Below are 15,532 nucleotides of genomic sequence, written 5' to 3'. Positions count from 1 at the left end.
TGAAAGTTACTTTTCAAACTAAGACATGAAATTCACAAGACAAAAAAAAACAAGACAAGGCATCCGTCACTGCGGTGTGACAATGTAAGGCCCGGGCACTTTTAAAAGTGCCTTACATTTTGAGCCTTACACTTTTGGTACCTGCTAAGACATCAAATTTTACAATTATTCTCACTTTTTTGCAGAAAAAGAAAAATGTGCATTGTTTTCACCTTCCTCATAGCACCATTGCTGAACCCTCCTGGACGTTAATTCCCGGTAGAGGGTTGTCACATTCTCTCTCGCATGAGTTGCAGAGATGACTCATGAGTCTTTTATTTGGACAAATACTTATTGCCTCTTCAAATGGCGTATGTGTCCTTCGAGAGAATGGATGGCAGTTGTGTGCCTCGTCCTTAATGGACGTCAATAAATTCTTCATTTCGTGTATACTAAAGCAGCCGTCTCGACAGAAGACAAAGCAGCGACTTTATGTTTTGCATTTTCAGTGTTATTGATTTTTCTCTGTCTCAGAGAAGGCCTCAGTCAGCGTGTTGTTAACGCTGAGGTGAGGCCAGGACACCACGCGGGATTCTTCTAATGTTGCCAATGGTGGGGGACAACACTGTATGGACAAAAGTCTTTGAGCCACCCCTCTTAGCGAGACATTTTGGATAGAGGTGCTTGTTACAGTTTTTCATGGAACTTTGTTGTCCTTACAGTTTTTCATGGAACTTTGTTGTGCTTGCACTTAAAAAAGTACAGCGAAATGTCATTTTCAGTACAAACCCATTGTGAAGAGTAGACGGAACTGATGGATCGCCACAAGGGCGGCGCGGGGGGCTGAATTTGAGACCAAGACAAGCGCCTCGAGCAACAATAAGCACATATGTTACGGCACAAAACTCAAGACTTGCAATAGGGCTGGAGGGGGGGGGGGGGCATCTGGTCCGAAGCTGCAGCCACCTTGGCTCTGCACCGTACGCCCATCATACCGTGGGGGGTAGAAACATAGACTACTATTTAAGTCTCACTTGACTGACTACACTAGAGCAAGCCCGGTCACAGGCAATTACAATGTCTGTTAGTCCGGGTGAGGAGTCAGTTAAGCTAGAACTAGCCAGCGCCAGGCTGGATAATCCATGTACGCATAGCAATTCTCTTAGAATAATACACAATTCACATAATGTTTTTTCTGTTGTGTCTGTGTCAGGGGTGGACATGCATTCTACTGAGGTGGCAAATTATGATATGTCCAGTCTATTGCAGCACCAAGCAAACAATCGGAAAATTCCCGTCATATCAATTCCTAGATATGGTCGAAACTATTTAAAGTGCACTACGCATAATAAACGCAACATTGTTAATATTGCCACTACGGATAATCTTAACAAAAACTCGTCAAAACAGCCCAATACCTATAATATGGGCTTTTTAAACATAAGATCATTGTCTCCCAAGGCGTTATTGGTTAATGAGGTCATTAGAGACAACAATCTTAACGTCATTGGTCTTAGCGAAACCTGGCTCAAACCGGACGAATTTTTTGCGCTCAATGAGGCATCTCCTCCTAACTATACGAATGCGCATGTTGCCCGCCCTCTTAAAAGGGGAGGGGGTGTCGCACTAATATACAATGAAAATTTCAACCTTACCCCTAACCTAAATAATAAATATAAATCGTTTGAGGTGCTTACTATGAGGTCTGTCACACCGCTACCTCTCGACCTGGCTGTTATCTACCGCCCCCCTGGGCCCTATTCGGACTTTATCAGTGAATTCTCAGAGTTCGTTGCTGATCTAGTGACGCACGCCGACAATATAATCATAATGGGGGACTTTAATATCCATATGAATACCCCATCGGACCCTCAGTGCGTGGCGCTCCAAACCATAATTGATAGCTGTGGTCTTACACAAATAATACATGAACCCACGCATCGCAACGGTAATACAATAGATCTAGTGCTTGTCAGGGGTGTCACCACCTCCAAAGTTATGATACTTCCATATACTAAAGTAATGTCCGATCATTACCTTATAAAATTTGAAGTTTTGACTCTTTGTCAACAAGCTAATAATAATAATAACTGCTATAGCGGCCGCAACATTAATGCTGCCACAACGATGACTCTTGCTGACCTACTGCCTTCGGTAATAGCACCATTCCCAAATTATGTCGGCTCTATTGATAAACTCACTAACAACTTTGACGATGCCTTGCGCGAAATTATTGATAGTATAGCACCGCTAAAGCAAAAAAGGGCCCCTAAAAGGCGCACCCCATGGTTTACAGAAGAAATTAGAGCTCAGAAATTATCATGTAGAAAACTGGAACGCAAATGGCGCGCGACTAAACTTGAGGTTTTCCATCAAGCATGGAGTGATAGTTTAATAACTTATAAACACATGCTTACCTTAGCTAAAACTAAATACTACTCAAATCTCATCCGCCTCAACAAAAACGATCCTAAATTTCTGTTTAGTACAGTAGCATCGCTAACCCAACAAGGGACTCCTCCCAGTAGCTCCACCCATTCGGCAGATGATTTTATGAATTTCTTTAATAAGAAAATTGAACTCATTAGAAAGGAGATTAAAGACAACGCATCCCAGCTACAACTGGGCTCTATTAACACAAATACGACTGTATATACGACGGACACTGCCCTCCAAAATAGTCTCTCTATTTTTGATGAAATAACATTAGAGGAATTATTACAGCGTGTAAGTGGGATAAAACAAACAACATGTTTACTTGACCCACTTCCTGGGAAACTTATCAAGGAACTGTTTGTATTATTAGGTCCATCAGTGTTAAATATTATAAACTTATCACTTTCCTCCGGCACTGTTCCCCTAGCATTCAAAAAAGTGGTTATTCATCCTCTGCTCAAAAGACCTAACCTCGATCCTGACCTCATGGTAAACTACCGACCGGTCTCCCACCTTCCGTTTATTTCCAAAATTCTCGAAAAAACTGTTGCACAGCAGCTAAATGAACACTTAGTGACTAACAATCTCTGTGAACCTTTTCAATCCGGTTTCAGGGCAAATCACTCTACGGAGACAGCCCTCGCAAAAATGACTAATGATCTATTGCTAACGATGGATTCTGATGCGTCATCTATGCTGCTGCTTCTTGATCTTAGCGCCGCTTTCGATACCGTCGATCATAATATTTTATTAGAGCGTATCAAAACACGTATTGGTATGTCAGACTTAGCCTTGTCTTGGTTTAACTCTTATCTTACTGACAGGATGCAGTGCGTCTCCCATAACAATGTGACCTCGGACTATGTCAAGGTAACGTGCGGAGTTCCCCAGGGTTCGGTTCTTGGCCCTGCACTCTTTAGTATTTACATGCTGCCGCTGGGTGACATCATACGCAAGTACGGTGTTAGCTTTCACTGTTATGCTGATGACACTCAACTCTACATGCCCCTAAAGCTGATCAACACGCCGGACTGTAGTCAGCTGGAGGCGTGTCTTAATGAAATTAAACAATGGATGTCCGCTAACTTTTTGCAACTCAACGCTAAGAAAACGGAAATGCTGGTTATCGGTCCTGCTAGACACCAACATCTATTTAATAATACCACCTTAACATTTGACAACCAAACAATTAAACAAGGAGACTCGGTAAAGAATCTGGGTATTATCTTCGACCCAACTCTCTCGTTTGAGTCACACATTAAGAGTGTTACTAAAACGGCCTTCTTTCATCTCCGTAATATCGCTAAAATTCGTTCCATCTTGTCCACTAGCGACGCTGAGATCATTATTCATGCGTTCGTTACGTCTCGTCTCGATTACTGTAACGTATTATTTTCGGGCCTCCCTATGTCTAGCATTAAAAGATTACAGTTGGTACAAAATGCGGCTGCAAGGCTTTTGACAAAAACAAGAAAGTTTGATCATATTACGCCTATACTGGCTCACTTGCACTGGCTTCCTGTGCACTTAAGATGCGACTTTAAGGTTTTACTACTTACGTATAAAATATTACACGGTTTAGCTCCAGCCTATCTCGCCGATTGTATTGTACCATATGTCCCGACAAGAAATCTGCGTTCAAAGAACTCCGGCTTATTAGTGATTCCCAGAGCCAAAAAAAAGTCTGCGGGCTATAGAGCGTTTTCTATTCGGGCTCCAGTACTCTGGAATGCTAGTTAGAGATGCTACCTCAGTAGAAGCATTTAAGTCCCATCTTAAAACTCATTTGTATAATCTAGCCTTTAAATAGACCCCCCCTTTTTTAGACCAGTTGATCTGCCGTTTCTTTTCTTCTCTCCTCTTCTCCCCTGTCCCTTGCGAGGGGGAGTTGCATAGGTCCGGTGGCCATGGACGAAGTGCTGGCTGTCCAGAGCCGGGACCCCGGGTGGACCACTAGCCTGTGCATCGGTTGGGGACATCTCTGCGCTGCTGACCCATCTCCGCTCGGGATGGTTTCCTGTTGGCCCCGCTGTGGACTGGACTCCCGCTGATGTGTTGGATCCACTGTGGACTGGACTTTCACAATGTTATGTCAGACCCACTCGACATCCGTTGCTTTCGGTCTCCCCTAGAGGGGGGGGGTTACCCACATATGCGGTCCTCTCCAAGGTTTCTCATAGTCATTCACCGACGTCCCACTGGGGTGAGTTTTTCCTTGCCCGTATGTGGGCTCTGTACCGAGGATGTCGTTGTGGCTTGTACAGCCCTTTGAGACACTTGTGATTTAGGGCTATATAAATAAACATTGATTGATTGATTGAAAGACGTGGGGTGTGGGTGTGTGTGTATACGTATGTGTATGGTAGTCCATGGGTGCGTGTTTTGTCTCAGCTCAGCGTTTGGGACAATAGTCAACATCCCTGGCATCTTTGAAGATAGGGTGTGGGGGCGATTTTTTTCAGAGCCTCTTTCGCTGCACTGGTCTCGCTGGGATGTTTACAGCATGACCCAGCCAAGGCCATGGCCGAGAGAGACGAATTGTAGATAAGGTTTTACTTTTGGTTGGGCGAGCAATAGGTATGATGTTTGATAAGAAATTATCGAGGTCGAGCCTATTATCGAATGCTCTTATCGAACGATTCCTTATCGATTCTCTTATCGAGTCCAGATAAGTTGTTGTATATGGAAAAAAACCCCACAATATTTGGTTTAACAAAAGCTCACTTTTATTATATAAGAAAAAAATTAAATCTAATAAATAAATAAATATTGACTGTTACCTCCCTAAAAAAATCAAATCAAATAAATAAATATTGACTGTTGTTACCCAAAGTATATTAAGTGGGATTTTTCAGAAAAACAAATATATACAGTAACACAAAAACAACCTGTCTCTGTGATCATTATAGGTGTATAAATAATAATATAGTGTTAAATAAAATCAGTCCCTTGGGCACAAAACTGAAAATAATACAGCTCTCCAAAAAGTGCAATTCTGCTGCTATTTGACATAACTGTTTGTTATGATGCTTTGACATTTTTGCACTTCATTTCTTTATTAAAAGAAAATTCTATGAAGAGAAAAAATGTTTGCAAATGTGGTTACAATGCTAAAAAATAAAAAGTTAAAGCTAAAAAAAAGAAATACACTTTATTGAGTTAACATTATTTCTTTATAGGGGGAAAGATGTGATGTTATGAGCTAGGAATATAACAACTACACTACCCAGCATGCAACGGGAGTGACGAGCATGCGCGGTAGCCCCGAAAAGTGTTGTTGCATGTCGCCACCCGGCAGCTAAGAATGAGGTTATGAGCAAGCTGTGAAAGTAAACGTCAAGAACTCAGCCAACACGCCTTGTCTGCATTGTTTATAATTAGACAGACAACACATATACAGTGTGATTTTGTTTTGTTTACAAGGAAAGAAAAACAAAAGTTAAAAAAGGGAGATGTCATATATTTGTATGTGCTGCGGTTGCTTTAAGAACGTTGCGACAGCTGCCGTAAAGGAGGTGCGTTGCTAGCCTGGTTGCTATGTTTCTGGTTGGTCGTAAAAGTGTTCGTCATGTGTTTGTACCCTACTCAAATCTCTCAGTAAAGTTATTCATTGGATTATACCTTTTGTTTTGAACTTTATTACACCTTGGAGCACTTTTTCCGGTGCATTTTTTTCCTGCTTTCCCTGTCTGCGCCTAATGACTGAGCTACGTGACGTCATTTCTTGTGATGTCACACGGAGCATTTCTGGTCGGGACGGGATTGGTCCCAGGGATTTGAATAAAGAACCAACTCTTTTTCTTTACTATAGTGGTCTCGATAACGGGTACCGGTTCTCAAAAAGGGATTCGAGTCCGAGGACTCGGTTCTTTTCTTATCGAACAACCGGGAAAATCGGTTTCGAGTATCATCCCTAGCAAGCAAACACATTCCAATGGATTTGTCCGATCTAGTTGTCCATTGTGGCTCTCTCACTGATCACAATTTCGCTTTGCGGTGTAGAAAGCTTCTCCAGCAGCTCGTCCTTCAAAATACTGTCCAGTCCCAGTATGAACACAGTATGCTTCTCTTACCGTGATGCCACGGAATGCATTTCAAACACTGATGGCATAAGATAGCACGACAAGTATGATGTAAATAAGTACCAGTATGTAAGATTTTTTATCTGCAGCATCTTCTTCATTTCTGTCTTAAAGGTGAATTGGTCACGGCCCGCAGCCTCCCTCCCCGTCTCCCTCCTCCTCAGCCCCACCGCCACTTCCTTTGCTTCCCGTCTTTGTCCCGCCTCCCCGCCACTATGTCTGGCCTGGCTTCCTTCCTCGTCCCCCTCGCCCTCCTCTTCCTCTCCCTGCTGCCACCCTGCCAGTCAGAGTCCCAGCGTGGCGCGGCGGGCAGCGACCTCGACCATCGTGTGGTCTCCGCCTCCATGCTGCCCTCCTCCGGGACCTATGGGAACAGCAGCGTGCCCGGACACGGGAAATGTGATGACGTGACGGTGTGCAAGCCGGGCATCCTTCTGCCCGTTTGGCAGCCCAGCGAACCGGGGCTTGGAAACCAGGTGGCCAGAGCCGTGGTCTACTTTGTGTCTCTCATGTACATGTTTCTGGGCGTGTCCATCATTGCAGACCGCTTCATGGCGTCCATTGAGGTCATCACATCACAGGTGAGGGTCGACTTTTTTTCTGAGCGCCACGTGCAGAAAAACAGAAGGATAGAAGGGACTACTTTGTTACATTGTGTACAGTAGTGATGCTAAAAGCAATCCAATGTAGGTCGACGTATGCTAAAGAGCTATCTGAATAAAGTACATTATTTTCGAAATCACTGCAGTTAGCCCAAGAAACATTTAAAATATTTTTTGAAGAAAATAACTTCTTGTTCTGTTAAATAAGGGTTAGAAACATGAAATAATACTGCACCTTTCTTATGACACACACCAAAAAGTAGTGCTATGTGCTGGAGGTCCATGGGATCTTGTCCGAAGGTGCCATCGTTTTATTTATTTTTGTTTATTTATTTGCACTCACACGGAAGATTAAAAACAATATACAATATAAAACAAATCATGTGTGCAGGAAAGGGTAGGAAGACCCCAAGGCACAGTTGTCAAAGTCAAGTCCCGGGTCTGCCATTTAATTTATGTGGTTTTGTGTTTTAGTTGCCCTGACTGCAGATTGCTTTCAACTCCCTCTGATTAGTGTTTGGGACGCTCACCTGCTCCTGGGCTCTAATCAGAGAGCTATTTATTCCGTCCTCTCGCCTCACTCGGTCTGGTGCTTTTGTTTGCTTCCATGCAACAAAGTTACGTTCTGGTTCCTGCTCCTAGCCCATGTAACCTTATCGTGGAGCGCCATATGAGTTTTTTGTGGCCCGCTGCCTTATTTTAAATTGGCCCATCCCATAATTTTCATGTGGCACGCCACATAGTTCTAATGTAGCCCGCCATATCATTTTAATGTGGCCAGCCACTTCATTTTATGTGGCCAGCCACTTCATTTTATGTGGCCTACCACATTTATGTGGCCTGCAAAAAGGCTTTAAAGAAAAAAGCACTTTCATAACAATTCACTCCAGACCAACATAGCCTTCAATTGTTTTTAAAAGAATAAAATGTAGTTGTAGATTGAAGAGCTGGTGGTAGTTTATTCCAACGAGAGGGTCCTCTGTATCTAAGCGTACATTTCTTAGACAACTTTCTACATAATAATAGATAAAAGTCAACAAAGTATCTTGTTGAGTAAGCATGTACATCAGATGAATATGTAAAAAAAATATGGAAAACTATTGTAAATCAGTAGACACATGTGCATACTTTTACAAAAAATATATATTTACAATATATGTTCATATTAAATATTGTCAAAATGTTGTCTTTTTAAAAAAAAAGGAGCAGATGAAGACAGTTTATTGGAAAAATGTATATTCTGAAGAATTTATTTTGAATTAAGATTTTATAAAGGTATCGTGGGTATTGCATTATGTTTTGGTTTGTAATAATAACAACATAAAAATAAAATGTTGTGACCGGCTGTGTCAAATATGATACACATTGAAAATCAGATATGGAAATTGATTTTTGTAAAAACTAAAAATAATAATAATAATTGTTCAGAAGGACCAATAAAAGCTCCAGTTTCATTAAAGTGGAATTGTCATGCCGTCTGCGGAATTACCTGCCATGGGGAGCCAAGGAGAAGCCCATGAGATTTGTAACTGTATTTGTGTAAGTTTTGTAACTGGATCTGTGTATTATTATTTTACTTTGAACTTTTGAAAAGGACCCCGGGAAGACTAGCCTGGCGTTTGTGTGTCGGCTAATGGGGATCCTTAATAAACAATAAACAATGAGAATAATTTATTTTAAGATCGTGATGGTGATGGTATTGCAAAAGCAACCTCTTAGATGTGTTGATCCAAAAACAATTTGTGTTACATACAGTTCAATAAGAAGGTTGTCGTCATGTGTTTTTATTGTGTGCGTTTGCCCAACAGGAGAAGGAAGTGACCATCACTTTGCCAAATGGCGAAACATCAGTGGCGACTGTTCGAATCTGGAATGAAACCGTGTCTAATCTCACCCTCATGGCCCTGGGCTCCAGCGCCCCAGAGATCCTGCTGTCTGTTATAGAGGTACGCACACACACACACACACACACACACACACACACACACACACACACACACACACACACACACACACACACACACACACACACACACACACACACACACACACACACACACACACACACACACACACACACACACACACATTCTAGTATATGTTACCTTCTTGAGAGCTCAGAATAATACTTCTTTAGGACCACCCTTTCTAGATATATAAAGATTTGTATTTACAAGATTAATAATATATACAAATATAAAAAAGCTTGTTGTGAAAAATGAGTTGGAATTTCACAAGAAAAAGGTCACAATTTCAGAAGAAAAACTTAGAATTTTGGCAGTATTATAATAAAACTCGTCATTTTAGTCAACGCAAGTCAAAATTTTACGAAAAAAACTGAACATTTGTGCAATTTTAGGGTAAAAGTTGGAATTTTACTCAATAACTGTCGCAGTTTTACAAGAAAAACTTAACATTTTGGCAATTTTATGAAAAGAGTCGTAATTTTACTCGACCAAAGTCACAACATTATAAGAAAACTTAAAAATGCTGTCCAAATGTTAATAATAATCGGGATTTTACTTGGCAAAATTATGACAAAAGTCATAATTTGACTCAAAAAATGTCACTATTTTACAAGAACAACAAAAAAACTGGCAATATTGCGATAAAAATCTGAATTTTATATGACAAATGTCACTATTTTGCATTAAAAAGTAATAATTTTACATTAAAAATGTCATCATTTTACGAGAAAATATTGCAATATTACAGAAACAGAAAGAATATGTTCCCAATTTTATAAGAAAGAAGTCGACACATTGCGAGAAAAATACTGCTTTTTGTCAAAAAAAAAGTTTTTTAATTTTTTTGTTAGTAATTGGTTTTTAATCTTCATTGTTTACTTCAAGTTATGACAGTATGTCTCTCTCTATATATATATATTTATTTTTATATTTTTTAAATTTTGGCCAAAGGGGGCACATTCTTACACACACTTGTTATTACATATGTTGGCCAGAGGGGGAACACTTAAAATTTTTACACACACTTGTTATTTCATATGTTGACCAGAGGGGGAGCACTTTTAAAACCGACACACAGTCCATTTGAAAAATCCCTCCTTTTTGGGAACACCCTAATTTTGATAGATTTCACCACCAGGGGTGCAAATCAGACATTCTCTATTAGATGCAATGGTTTTCCATATTGGGACTATGATTTATGTCCTAACTTGTTCACCGGTCCTCATATGGATGGTACTTTTCCTTGTTGATGTCTCAAGAAGGGTAGAAATACAAGAACACACACACGCAATCAATCTGACACTAAATAATGTGTGTGTGCATCCTCCCTGCGTGTCTGTCCAGGTGTGTGGTCACCAATTCGAGGCAGGCGAGTTAGGGCCGGGAACCATCGTCGGGAGTGCCGCCTTCAACATGTTCGTAATCATCAGCATCTGCGTGTGGACCATCCCCAACGGCCAAGTACGCAAGATCAAGCACCTCAGGGTTTTCTTCATCACCGCCTTCTGGAGCATCTTCGCCTACATCTGGCTCTACCTCATCCTGTCCGTCATGTCACCCGGCGTAGTGGAGGTGAGTGGGACGCAGTCAGACAAAGAAGCTCCTCGCTAGCGTTTGAACACGGACACGCCTTCTTGTCAGTCACTCGTAGACACCCCCCCCCCCCTCCTGCAGGCGTCTGTCAGACACCTGTCAATCCAACAGATACTCACCTCGTGTTGCTGGCAATCAAGCAGTCATGCCCTTTAAGCTGCTGTCAATCAAAGAGAAACCTTCCCCCTCAGCTACAATAAAGCTGTCAATTTAACACAGGCACTCACCTTCTGTTACTTTTAATCAAGCTGCCGTTAATCAAATAGAAACATACCCCTTCAGGTTTAATCAAAGACAAGACACCCCCCCTATATGATGTCACTCATATCAACACAGGCACTCCCCGTCTGTTACTTTAAAAAACATCCTAAAATCCAATCATTTGAATTTAAAGCTTTAAAATGTCAACATCTCATTAAAGGTCTTTACTAGAGATGTCCGATATTATCGGCCGATAAATGCTTTAAAATGTAATATCGGAAATTATCGGTATCGTTTTTTTTATTATCAGTATCGTTTTTTTTGTTTTTTTTAATTAAATCAACATAAAAAACACAAGATACACTTACAATTAGTGCACCAACCCAAAAAAACTCCCTCCCCCATTTATACTCATTCACACAAAAGGGTTGTTTCTTTCTGTTATTAATATTCTGGTTGCTACATTATATATCAATATAGATCAATACAGTCTGCAAGGGATACAGTCCGTAAGCACACATGATTGTGCGTGCTGCTGGTCCACTATAGTACTAACCTTTAACAGTTAATTTTACTCATTTTCATTAATTTCTAGTTTCTATGTAACTGTTTTTATATTGTTTTACTTTCTTTTTTATTCAAGAAAATGTTTTTAATTTATCTTTTTTTATTTCATTAATTTTTTTAAAAAGGACCTTATCTTCACCATCCCTGGTTGTCCAAATTAGGCATAATAATGTGTTAATTCCACGACTGTATATATCGGTATCGGTTGATATCGGTATCGGTAATTTAGAGTTGGACAATATCGGATATCGGCAAAAAGCCATTATCGGACATCCCTAGTAAGAATGTATCGAAATTGCTAACTTTGTGATGTCTTTTGTATATACATACAAACTGTTGGGACGCAGAAGCAAAAACGACAGATGTTGAAGTGCAATTTCTCCTCGGTAGCTTTGAGTTATTGTGCGGCAGAAGGATTGCTTTTAGATTGACCACAATCAGCCCAAAATAGTCAGCATTCCATTCAGTGGTAAACAAATGGCGCAAAGGAGCAATGTTTCTAACTCCTCTTATTTGTTACTTGCTTTGAATATATGAATCAGTGCATTCACCATTACACTGAATTAATTATGGAAAGTCTTAAATTTGACCTGTTGAAACCTGCAGAGGCCCTTCAGCTGTCACTCAAACAAAGAGACAGCCCACTGGCTTCTGTCAAACACAGACACAGTCCTCCATGTTTGTTTTAGTCATCCCAAAAAAAAAAAAAAAAAAAGATAAGTACAGCAAGGTGCTCCTTTTGTTTCTGATTGCCAAAGAGGATTCAAGAGGATTTCATCTGTTTTTCTGCATGTCTCAGGTGTGGGAAGCCTTGGTGACGCTGCTGTACTTCCCAGTGTGCGTCCTCCTGGCCTGGATCGCCGACCGCCGCCTGCTTTTCTACAAGTACATGGGCAAGCGTTACCGCGCCGACAAACGCCACGGCATCGTCGTGGAGATGGAGGGAGATTTGACGCCCAACAAGGGCGGCATGGAGATGATCGCGGACGGCAAGTTCCTGCCACGAGGGGGCACTGTGGTGCCGGCTGAGATCTATGGAAATGGTGACGGTGGAGCGGGCGTGGCGGCCAACAACGTTGGTGCGGCAGCGGGGTCCTCGTCGGCGGGAGCTGGGGGAAACCTGCCCAGCTCCAACAACGCTACGGCCAACTTGGAAACCAGTCGGGAGCTGGATGAGAGTCGCAAGGAGGTGGGTAGAAATACCAAAACCAAGACATGACTTTTATCATCTGTCCTATGATCTTTGATGATTCTTCCTGTAGGTCATTCGCATCTTGAAGGAGCTGAAGCAGAAGTATCCCGACAAAGAACTGGACCAGCTGATGGAGCTGGCCAACTACTACGCGCTGCTGCACCAACAGAAGAGCCGAGCCTTCTACCGCATACAGGTGACACTCGTACTGACTTCACTCAACTGGGAACTCACATGATCTCTCCTTCTCCTCCAGGCCACTCGCATGATGATCGGAGCCGGGAACGTCCTGAAGAAGCACGCCGCCGACCACGCCCGCCGCGCTGTCGTCACTGACGAGGAGGCGCCGGAAGACGACGACCTGGCCGTGTGCAGCCGCATCTCCTTTGAAAGCGCACACAGTCAGTGCATGGAGAACTGTGGCGTCCTCACGCTGGCCGTTGTCTGCCAAGGTAAAAAATAACTCTGAAGTACTTGAAGAACGTAGACATTTGAACTCGCTGACGCAGCAATATATTGCGATGATTCATTTTGCTGGTCATCCTGCTTGCTAGGTACACGGCAAAAAAATTACTGTAAAAACTGCGGCAAGCAATTGTTAAATAGTAACAGTAAAATCCAAAATAGTTTTTCACAGTAGTAAATGCAGTGGATTCCTGCAAACCAAGAAATAGACTTAGACTTAGACAAACTTTATTGATCCACAAGGGAAATTGTTCCACACAGTAGCTCAGTTACAAAGGATGGAAAGGGTAAGGATGGAAAGGGTAATGCGCACGAGGGCACAAAAAGAGGGTGAAAACAAAAGTATAAAGTAGACTAAAAATATACCATAGTAGCAATATAAAATAAAACATACACTACCGTTCAAAAGTTTGGGGTCACATTGAAATGTCCTTATTTTTGAAGGAAAAGCACTGTACTTTTCAATGAAGATAACTTTAAACTAGTCTTAATTTTAAAGAAATACACTCTATACATTGCTAATGTGGTAAATGACTATTCTAGCTGCAAATGTCTGGTTTTTGGTGCAATATCTACATAGGTGTATAGAGGCCCATTTCCAGCAACTATCACTCCAGTGTTCTAATGGTACAATGTGTTTGCTCATTGGCTCAGAAGGCTAATTGATGATTAGAAAACCCTTGTGCAATCATGTTCACACTTCTGAAAACAGTTTAGCTCGTTACAGAAGCTACAAAACTGACCTTCCTTTGAGCAGATTGAGTTTCTGGAGCATCACATTTGTGGGGTCAATTAAACGCTCAAAATGGCCAGAAAAAGAGAACTTTCATCTGAAACTCGACAGTCTATTCTTGTTCTCAGAAATGAAGGCTATTCCACAAAATTGTTTGGGTGACCCCAAACTTTTGAACGGTAGTGTATATGTAATATTTACATATTATATATACGGTATATAATACATACTGATATATTATATTATATTTTTATAAAATATATACTATGTAAAATTATATAACAAATCCCCAATTACCATGTACAATATTTCAAAATATGTAGCAGCTGCAGCAAAAAAAAAAAAGGGGCATCTTAAAATAGAGAGTAGATCCAGCAGAAAATGTACATTATAAACAAAGAGAGGTAGCTAACATAGAAGCGGTCAGGTAATAGACAGATATCATCTATTGCTGTATGGCGAGTGATTGTACAACAACAACAACAACAATTATAAATGGTGGATAAGAGAAATTACTGTCAATGTTTATTTATATAGCCCTGAATCACAAGTGTCTCAGAGGGCTGCACAAGCCCCAACGACATCCGCCGTACAGAGCCCACGTAAGGGCAAGGAAAAACGCACAACCCCAATGGGACGTCGATGGGAATGGCTATGAGAAACCTTGGAGAGGACCCCCCCCCCTTTAGGGGAGACCGGATGCAATGGACGTCGAGTGGGTCTGACATAATATTGTGAAAGTCCAGTCCATAGTAGATCTAACATAATAGTGATAGTGGGGCCAGCAGGGGACCATCTCGAGCAGAGACGGGTCAGCAGCACAGAGATGTCCCCAACCGATGCACAGGCGAGCAGTCCACCCCGGGTCCCGACTCTGGACAGCCAGCACTTCATCCATGGCCACCGGACCTGTGTCCCCTCCCCTCCACAAGGGAGAGGGGGGCAGAGGAGAAAATAAAATAAACGGCAGATCAACTGGTCTAAAAAGGGGGTCTCTTTAAAGGCTAGAATATACAAATGAGTTTTAAGATGGGACTTAAATGCTTCTACTGAGGTAGCATCTCTAACTGTTACCGGGAGGGCATTCCAGAGTACTGGAGCCCGAATAGAAAACGCTCTATAGCCCGCAGACTTTTTTGGGGCTCTGGAATCACTAATAAGCCGGAGTTCTTTGAACGCAGATTTCTTGCCGGGACATATGGTACAATACAATCGGCAAGAGAGGATGGAGCTAGACCGTGTAGTATTTTATACGTAAGTAGTAAAACCTTAAAGTCGCATCTTAAGTGCACAGGAAGCCAGTGCAGGTGAGCCAGTATAGGCGTAATATGATCAAACTTTCTATAGTTACAATACGTAGAAAACACATGACTTTACTGTGAAAATGTAAAAATAAAAAGGGTACACTGCATTTGCAGGTAATGTCACACACATGCAAAAACTCTAAAATTTACGGTAGTATACCGTCTAAATTAAAGATTTTGCAGATTGCATATTAAAATTTACAGCATACCTGTTTTAGGGGTTTGTGTTAAAGCATTAGCTTAGTTCACTTTTGGATAACAACATGTCTTCTTGTGTTTTTGTGGCAAGTGGTTTCAGACATTGAGGGGTTATGTCTATGTGCTTCGCTGCAGACTGCATGGAAATGAACCACGCTGTGTGTTTAAGTGTGTTAGAACTGGTTGCATGCAGCTATTTAACAGATGTGGAGC

The 15,532-nt window shown here is 41.6% G+C and overlaps 1 protein-coding gene across 2 annotated transcripts in view; it reads left to right on the top strand.

The window, feature by feature from the left end:
* LOC133658485 (sodium/calcium exchanger 2-like) overlaps positions 1-15,532 on the top strand; it is a 229,466-nt gene that overhangs the window by 168,285 nt on the left and 45,649 nt on the right. For both annotated transcript variants that reach the window (XR_009827479.1, XM_062060570.1), the window contains exons 4-9: positions 6,612-7,078; positions 8,908-9,045; positions 10,411-10,638; positions 12,227-12,616; positions 12,690-12,815; positions 12,876-13,071. Coding sequence is in view for 1 of the 2 variants with exons in the window: in XM_062060570.1 (XP_061916554.1) it covers positions 6,713-7,078; positions 8,908-9,045; positions 10,411-10,638; positions 12,227-12,616; positions 12,690-12,815; positions 12,876-13,071 (1,444 nt within the window). In the remaining variant the exon portion in view is untranslated. The remainder of the gene's footprint in view (positions 1-6,611; positions 7,079-8,907; positions 9,046-10,410; positions 10,639-12,226; positions 12,617-12,689; positions 12,816-12,875; positions 13,072-15,532) is intronic.

This window comes from Entelurus aequoreus, linkage group LG10 (genome assembly GCF_033978785.1).
Source record: "Entelurus aequoreus isolate RoL-2023_Sb linkage group LG10, RoL_Eaeq_v1.1, whole genome shotgun sequence".
NCBI lineage: Eukaryota > Metazoa > Chordata > Actinopteri > Syngnathiformes > Syngnathidae > Entelurus > Entelurus aequoreus.
This window is presented reverse-complemented; position numbering and strand designations above follow the sequence as displayed.